This window comes from Centroberyx gerrardi, chromosome 1 (genome assembly GCF_048128805.1).
Source record: "Centroberyx gerrardi isolate f3 chromosome 1, fCenGer3.hap1.cur.20231027, whole genome shotgun sequence".
Classification (NCBI taxonomy): domain Eukaryota; kingdom Metazoa; phylum Chordata; class Actinopteri; order Beryciformes; family Berycidae; genus Centroberyx; species Centroberyx gerrardi.
The window spans coordinates 5,801,445-5,810,357 of record NC_135997.1 but is presented as its reverse complement, the minus strand read 5'-3'; the positions used below and the strand labels follow the sequence as shown (position 1 = coordinate 5,810,357).

The window sequence follows — 8,913 nt, the reverse complement described above, 5'->3', positions numbered from 1 at the left end:
GAATTATTCTGCTTCTTCTTTCTCAGTGGATACAGCCGCAAAAGTGATTAAAAATGCCCTTTAAGAGAGAAATATACCCACCAGTCCCATGGTAACAGTTGAAAGTTCATATTTTGACTAGACGCTGCTTTTCATCCATTGCCCATGGTTTATTTTGATGACTAATGCTGCCAATGGTCCCTGAAAATAAGAGGCAAAGCAACCATGGACTGCATAATAGTCATTATATTTAACATATATGTGAGCTTGAGGGGAGCAGGACATAAACTTGAGACATTTCAATCTGGCTTATTTCTCAAAATGTTCCTTTTGTCAGTGTGATGAACTGCTGTGTCATGCTGCTTACCCTTTTCCTATGGCCAGTGATGTAGTGGTGAATAAAAAGGTGGGTAAACAATCGCCTCCAGTCGGTGATCATCAAAAGGCAAACACTAACCAATACAAAGAAACATCAGTTACATTTAAAGAAAAGCATTAATTTATCCTCATATAACTTACATCAGTTTGATACTCCTTACTATGACTTGATGTAATTCATATCAGTCTAAAAAGGAGGGTAAACTGCGGTTATGTGGGTTTACCCTCCACTACATCACTATATCACACTGGTGAAACAGATTGTAGTATCGAGGTTAGCTCTGGCTCTTATTTGGGAACGAGCCCCTTTCAATTTGTTCAGCAGAGTGAATCTTTTGATTCATTTTGTTTGCTTGATTCAGTATTATGCAGCAGGAGGTCTGCGTGGTTGTGCATGGCTATATTGGATTACCTGCATTTTATGGGACAAAAAAAGATCATAAGTGAATCAACATCACTCAGGATTCAGAAGACGACACAGTAGGAGACTTAAGTCCAAAAGTCACAAATTTGATGCCTTGAGATTGGCAGAGACAAAAATGAATTGGACCCAACTTTTTCACATGTGAAGAGGTGTTTTGGGGTCTTGAATTGTAGACAATCTCATCTACTTTTCACTGTTGCCAAGATTAAACATTCACAAATCACACATGACCAGAATCAGTGATTTGCTAAACATGATCAAAACATTTGTCAGTTTATGCCTTCCTTTACATGCAAATTCAGTACATAACTATATTAATATTGTATTGATGAGAGTGAAGCATTATACTGTAATTAACTACAGTACAGTGCTACACTCAATCATACCAAAATTCATTAGTTATTACTTACATAATCATGGCAGCACAGAAACAAGTTCCCTTAAAGGCTTTTAGTACTACAATCCTGAAAATTTTCTTTTTCTAAAAAAGCTATTCAGTGTGTATTGTTCATGTATCTTATTCTCTCAATCATACATTTCATATTATGAGACTATAATACAGAAGGTTATGTGAAACTCTAACCTCGTGAATTTTTTGGTACCAAATCCATCTAATTTCCAAGTTGCCTGATCTAATATGATCTAACATGATTCTTTATGTTCTTGGTTCAAATGTAATTAATTCAATTAGACTTAAGAGAAAATAAAAATTTATTAATTTGAACATTTTACTGCACACAACAGAGCAACTGATTTTGACACACTGGAATTTGGGACACTTGGACACTAAAAGACTTGAGGCTGCAGAGACTCAAGTCTGCAACAACAGCAAATTGGATTTACACGTCATGTCAGACCCAGAAAATGCTAAAAGCCCAAACACAAAATTCACTCTAAGCTGGGAACTTAGCATTAAGAACAGAGTTTATTGATGCAAGTTGGCACATTCGAAATGCAGCTAACTGCAGGACCTAACAGAGAAACAAAGCTTTAGAAGAAATAGGAACAAATGGTTTTAAGAGAAACAAAAACTACACCTCCAAACTGCGCAGGATAACTGTTGTTTTGCATGACACTCTATCCAGCCATTAGCCTTGCAAAGCCTGATGAATCTCAGTAAACTTCATTAAAAAGTCCTTAAAAAAAACATAACAGTCTTGAATGAAGGGGGTCCAACAGTCAGACCGGAATAGCTGCGTTCAGAGAGGGAGCACGTTTCGGTTCCCAGAATCCCCTTGATATCACAACCAAGTCTTTCAAATATTCACTGCGAATCAAACAGCAAACTTGTTCCGGATGATCTCTCCGCCCTCCACCTCCACTTGTTCGTAAAGCCACTTCCTGTCGCAGCGGCACTCGACCCCACACTTGCGCGAGCCGCACTCGGGACAGGGGTAGAAGCAGCCCATGCAGTCTACGTCCAGACAGTCACACATGTCCTTGCCGTTGGACAGCAGTCTGCCTTTGCCGTCGTAAACTTTGCTCTTGGCTCCCAAGGTCTGTCTGCATGAAAGACTGACATTAATCACTGATTCAACAATTGAACTGGGTTTTCTTGAAGTCTTTTCCCTCAGCAGTTTCCTTTTACTAATGTGTTACTTTTAAATAACACAATTACAGTTAGGCATTTATTAAAGTATGACATTTTAAAATGGTAATAACCTTATCAATAGGAACTATGAACCATATTTTATGTTTCAACACTATCAGCAGCACACAGTAGAGCCGGGCAATGACAAACTGATGCACACAGTTAAGGTATGAAGCATCTACTGAGCAGAGGTGAAATCCTGGGGACAGCTTTAGTTTTCACATCATTATGAAACAAACAATGGTCAAATCTGGCTTCAAACAAAAATGTAATTAATACAAAACCAGGGCCTTAAAGGAAAATTACACCCTCAGGTATTCTTACACTGTTAGCATCAATGTGTGCTGTTCAATGCGTTCCAGGAGTTATTTTGTGATGAAGTGTTGTAATTTACTTTTTTGGTGAACCCACTTTCCCTCAACCTGCCTCGTCTACTTCTACTTCAGTTAGTGAGTTCCCACATTTCCCAGAATGCCTTTTGACAACCCCCAAACAACGGGCCTGAACTTGTTGCATTCAGTAGGTGTAGGCAGAGAGAGTGAATGCAATAGTGATACCACAGTAAGAGCAAGAGAGCAAGTTTTTCCAGTCAAGAAAAAGCAAGAGTCTCGCCCCTTACTGAAAACACAACATGTCTTGTTGCTGCATTGCATTCTGGTTTATTGGGGCTACTGTTGGTGGGGAAATTGGCCTCTCTGCCTCTTCTACAATGGATTTCTCCCTGTATGATCGTTGAACATCACTGCAAAATGGCGGCTCTAGAAAGAAACCCTCGCTCTTTGATTCTGAGGGACTGACACCAAAACCTGACGTTTACCGCTGATGTTTTAGATCGCTGAAACCTTTTCTGCTATCAAACTCCATTGCAGCTGCGCTGGATATATCTTGGTGACGTCATGTTGTCTACGTTTGGCCAGTTATCCACAGAAATAAGAAAAATACACCAACAAAAAACAAAATGGGCCCAGGAATGCAACGTACATCATTCACAAATAGCTGTTTTTTAACAGTGTTTCAGTGTTTTAGGGTGGATTTTCCCTTTAAGAAGACTGTTATAGTCTCACCTGTCAGATGAGGTTTTTCCTCCTCGCCCGCCTCCTCGTCCACCCTGTGACAAAAAAAGAAAAACATATTCTGCTCAGGTAGGTTATCCCCACAATAGGCTATATAGTTTCTATAGGTACTCATAAGAAGAACTTCTACAATTGTCATAGTCTGGTTTATGTTTTAACATATTGGAGACTACTTTGCTTCCACATACAAATGATCCTCTTTAACCAGTGGATGCTGGTTAATGTTCTATTCTAGTTCTACATGGTCTTAGTGATGCCTTTGACACTAATGATCAGTGCATCTTAATCTTAAAATGTAATTACTGAGGTTGTTATATTTGGCTCCAACAGACGCAACTTGCAATCTGCTAACCAATCCAAGTGCCAGAAATTTGGGAGTCAATTTTGATTTAAGTTGTTCTTTATTCCTTCTTGTATTGACTATCATAACTCTGCATCCTTGCCTACACTACACTGTATTATTATTATTTTATAAATTATAAGATTTTATATATACATTTATAACTTTTAAAGCAATCAATGGTCATACATCCACAGATAAAGCTCTTGTGACTGTTTCAAAGTTCAGATTAAAGCCAAAAGGTGAGGATCAAGGTTGCAGGAGATTTGCAATAAGAGCTTCTAAACTTTAGAACAACCTGACTGAGGAAATTCAATGAGCAAACTGTATTTTCTTTTAATCAACTGTAAACTCATTTTTTAACTTATTGTTCTCATTATGCTATAGCAGGAGTGTTTGCTGGGACTCCAATGTGACTTCTGAACTCTGCAAAGTTAATGAGCCAGCAGTATCGGTTATCTTTTTGGCTTTAATTTGATGGTGTTGGCTACTTAGTGGTCACTGAACTGATGAGTTGACTTTTTGTTTTTTCTGTTCTGCAGGAGTTAATGAAGCATACTTTTTTTTAGCTGATTACACAGCACTTTGTAACATTGTTAAGAAAAGTGGGAAACTATAATGATTATAACAATAATAATAGTCATAATAATTATTGCTGTTATTATTATTATTGTTATTATTCATATTATGTAACTGATTACTGATTGTGTCTAATGAAACTCTGTAACATAATTTTTTTCTTTTGCGTTGGCAAAAGCCACAATGGGTAGCTTTCCTTGTTCCAGCTCAGTTTGCTGTGTTGAGCACTACAAACAAGGCTCTTCCTCATGCACCATGACACAGAGTCTACCGGGCCTGGACCGATGTCTCACATATAAGCTGAGAGCAATGGCAATGGAAGACTCACCCTGAATCCCCCTCGTTTCTCCTTGCGTTGACCGACGGCCTCCCTCACCCTTTCTCTGTCTGCTTGTGTTCCAATTCGATTGATGGGGTTCGGCTCCTTAGGTATCACCCCTCTTTTCCGAAGTTCAATCTGTGGAGTTTTCACAGATCTATTCACTTAGCATAATATCTATTCACTTAGCATAATATAAAAGTCAAACTGGACTACCTGTTTATGTTGGACAAAAAACAAATACTTGACAATGATTTGTGAGCAATAGTCTGTATAATAGTGTGAAGCCACACCTTTGATGAATCATGCCCAAGAGTAAATATGGTGGGCACTGCATCCTCTCTCAGAAACTGCTTGCCATTGTAGTCCCTGAAGCAGTCTGGCCTGAAATGCTCTGAGCAGAGGCAGGTGTTAGTGGTTGGGATGAAGTTTTTCATCCCCAGGCTGTGCACCCATTGGCTGGCAAGCTGAGGTTTGCTGAGGGGGAACCTGCCATAAAGAAGAGTGAGAAGACCATTACTTTTAAAGCAGGTTCAGATGCACAATTTCAATCATCACACACAGATATCGAAAATATGCTGTAGTCTTTACACTGGGACTTTTCCATGCAATTGGACAATCTTATGGGGAGGGAAAGTCGTCATGCTTCATCAAAAACATAGAGCATCACTATTTTGCAATTTAGTTACCTTCACCATGTGGCCCACATACTTTCCCGATCTACTCATTTTAGAGTTATTATTTAATGTTGGATATATTCAAGCAACGTGTGAAATTGCATTTACCAATATACAGGATTTAATATTGCAATCCATTCTACCATAATTCACTGTGAGCATCCATACAGAAGCTCAATTCAGCTGTCAGAAGAATGATGTACTGACCCACAAATGGTGACTAGAGGACATCAGACTCTGCCGTCATAAATCTACAGGAGCATCAGACAGGCAGCACCATTCACACACCTAACCTAAATGTTACAGGGTTGAGTGTGTGAGTGTGGGTTTGTCAGTTTGGCTGAATTCGGCCCACGACTCCTACAGAAAGCTCAACAGTGATTTCTGGCGTCTCAGAGAGACTACTACACCATCACCCTTTCATTCTGAGGAGATGACTTTCTGTTTAAAACATTTTAATCCAATTTACATCTTGACATGTGGCTCCCATGTGAGGCAGTACCCTATTTGATGTCAAATGCAGTAAACGTGTAGCCTGTCAAGCTGGCTGGCATTGGTCTGTCCACAACACTGTCAAACCAATTTAGACAGCCGTGAGTGTTGAAATACACTGGTGACAAAGGCTGTAAGTGGAAAACTGCAGGATGTGTTTCATCCCAACATTGTATTTTTTCCACCATCAACATAATCCTGGTGTATCAAAATTATTCATAGATGGTAGTAAAGTCACAGGCTAATGTTACTGCAGCTGAGATTTAGCATATAGCCTTTGCTTAAACCAGATTTGACATAAGTTAGCGTTTCAAATGGCAGGGGGACTGTATAGGATAAAGAGTATATCTGTGTATCTGTATAATAGATAAGCTACTGTGCAAGCCTACTTTTTCAAGCTCTAGTGTGGTTCTGCAAAACACAAATACCAACAGAAAATACCACTAAAAAAATACCACTATACGCAGTAGCTTAATGCATTCATTTTGAAGGTAGCTCAATTTGACTATAGCGTGACAAGCTAGGCTAAGCTAGGATGTACAGTAACATGAGCTGTTTAAAGTAACAAAAACAGTGGCAAACAGGACGTTTTGTTCCTAAGTTACGTCACAGTTACAGTTAGGTATTTCTGCCGGTTTCTATTATGTCCCCTATAACATTAAAAATCAATTTAAAAAGTTAAATAAACGATCGGCTGTACCGCACATTTCCCTCCCAGTACCGTTGCAGCTCACCGATGAAAACTTACCTATAAAACCTTATTTCCGACCCTTTGACAAACTTGTTGGTGCATCCTATTGCTGCACAGATGACGGGCATGATGTCTCTGGTGTTGAAACTACACTTTCATTCAGAGAAATGTGTTGAAAACATGCGGGGGAAGTGTGAGGCAGCACGAGCGGTTCTATATCTGTTTATGTTTTCGTTCAGCTTCTTCTTCGACGACCTTAAAAGGTACCGCTTTAGCCACTTTAACTTCCGGTTTCGCCAAGGAAACGAGTGCCATCTAGCTGCAGCCCAGAGAATCGTTCAACAAAGATGGTGTATATTTTTGTGTTTTCTTTTTCCTTTTCTCAGCTTTCAAGGATAAAACTATACAACACCTCTAATAATAAAATGCATTCATATAGCAGTTTTCAAATAAATACATATATATTGTACAAAGTGTTTTACAGGCAGTCAGAACAATAGTCAAACCAGAAATAACAATAATAATGCTAATAATAATACTGGAAACAATAAAGGAAAATAATGGAAACGATATAAGAGCAGTTAATAGAAGTACAATAGGACACAATAATAAAAGTCAATAGAAGGCAATTTAAGACCGGTGCAGAAGGAAGAACAATAAAATAATATGTGATAATAAAAAGTCGAGAGAAGGCAAGTTTATAAAAGTAGAGCTTCAAAGGGGACTTAAAAGATAATATGGGTTTGGTTTGGTTTTATTTGACTTTATATCGAACAGTATTTTTTTGCCCTTTGACCTCAGTCTGGATTTGGGAATTGAGGGAAGAGCCATACAAGTCAACCTGAAGGCATAATGTTGAGTATATGGACGTATGAGCTCAGAAATGTCGGGTGGGCTATATGTACTGCTTTGTAGGTGAGCAATAAAATCTTCAAATCAATTCTATAGGAATTGTACAGGAAGCCAGTGCAGGGAAGCTAAAATTGGAGTAATACAGTCTCTTCTCTCAGTGCCTCTGAGAGCCTGGAGAATGTTTTCTGAACCAGTTGCAAATGTGAAAGAGCTTTATGACTGATAGTATAGTGAGTTATAGTATAGTCCAATTAAGAGGAAATAAAAGCATGAATTACCATTTTAGGTCCTTGGCAGATAAAAATGATTTATTTTTGGAGATATATTTCTCAATTGGAGAAAACATGAATGTACAATGCTCTTTATTTGTGCCTCAAAACATTAAGTCAAAGTCAAAAATGTCATATGCTCTCGGAAATATTGTAAATACGAGTTGAGCCCATATGAATGACCCAACAAAGTGCTGAATCAAACTGGGAAAGTGTGTATTTTCTGTGATACCTGTCATGTTCAAAGGGTGGAGAGCAAGGAAGCTGTGTCAACAAGTGACAGCAACAATTTTTGACTGATTTAAATTAATTAAAGCATCAGTTACACACCTGATGTGCATTTGTTCCTCTTCGTTTGGTTGCTGCAACACAAAGTTTCTCTGTGACACTTAATTTCTAAAATAGAACAACAGCCAACAAAAAAGGCTTTCGTTACATTGTCCATTTTGTTATCATTTCCAAGCAAAAGCACTTGCATGCACAACAAACATAATTAAAAGTGTGAGCTCATAAATGGTCACCTGAAGGCAACAGCTGTCTCTCTTTCATATAAGAAAGAGAGATGAATCACTGTATGAATCATTTGCCTTTCCATGGAAGCCAAACCAGAGATGATTTAAATACTAGGGAGAAAAATCACCACAAATGTGCAGACAGCAAACTCGGATTTACGGCAAAGACACATAACAGGTGTCTAGGTGTGAGATGTTTATCAGGATATCATATGAAACCAGATCCTCGCTAACTTATCAGAGCTACACTCATCTGCATTACACCTATACTACTCTGACATTATATCCCACAACATCACACTCACCTAGTCCACATATTCACACCCAATATTTCCAACCTCTCCATCAGTGGGAGGACTGACCCCGCTGGCTTGAAACAGTCAGATCATCAGTTTAGAAAAGGAATTGTATCAGCAAACAGAAAGTTTACAGTTTTAAGAGCTGAGAACAGAGTTTGACTTCTGCTATCATAACTATGCCATCATATTACACATAAAATAGATTTAAATATGTTGAACCCTTTTTTTTCTTTTGAACCCTTCCTGGTGTCCTTTCTTTCCAACAGTATTTTTTCTTGGGCCTATTGTACACATTTCCTTCAATTTTTTCTTTGTCTTAGTATGTTTGCTCATACTTTTCATTTATCCATTTCAAATTAACATGTTGTAGTGGTTGTAATATGCTTATTTATTGTCTTTGCTGTATCCTATTACTATTTGCTGCTACAACGACCTAAT

General features: G+C 38.3%; 1 protein-coding gene across 2 annotated transcripts; it reads right to left on the bottom strand.

The window, feature by feature from the left end:
- Nucleotides 1-954: 954 nt before the first annotated feature.
- Nucleotides 955-6,771, bottom strand: arl14ep (ADP-ribosylation factor-like 14 effector protein). 2 transcript variants are annotated; one of them, XM_078286847.1, is made up of 5 exons: nt 6,601-6,771; nt 4,977-5,172; nt 4,693-4,821; nt 3,437-3,480; nt 955-2,296 (listed from the first exon to the last, which is right to left on the bottom strand). In XM_078286847.1, the coding sequence occupies exons 1-5, from the start codon at nt 6,669-6,671 to the stop codon at nt 2,056-2,058; spliced, it is 681 nt and encodes a 226-aa protein (XP_078142973.1). In that variant the 5' UTR covers nt 6,672-6,771; the 3' UTR covers nt 955-2,055. The 2 variants fall into 2 exon arrangements, with proteins under 2 accessions (XP_078142973.1, XP_071752292.1); XM_071896191.2 differs by having other exon boundaries at nt 956-2,284.
- Nucleotides 6,772-8,913: the final 2,142 nt, after the last annotated feature.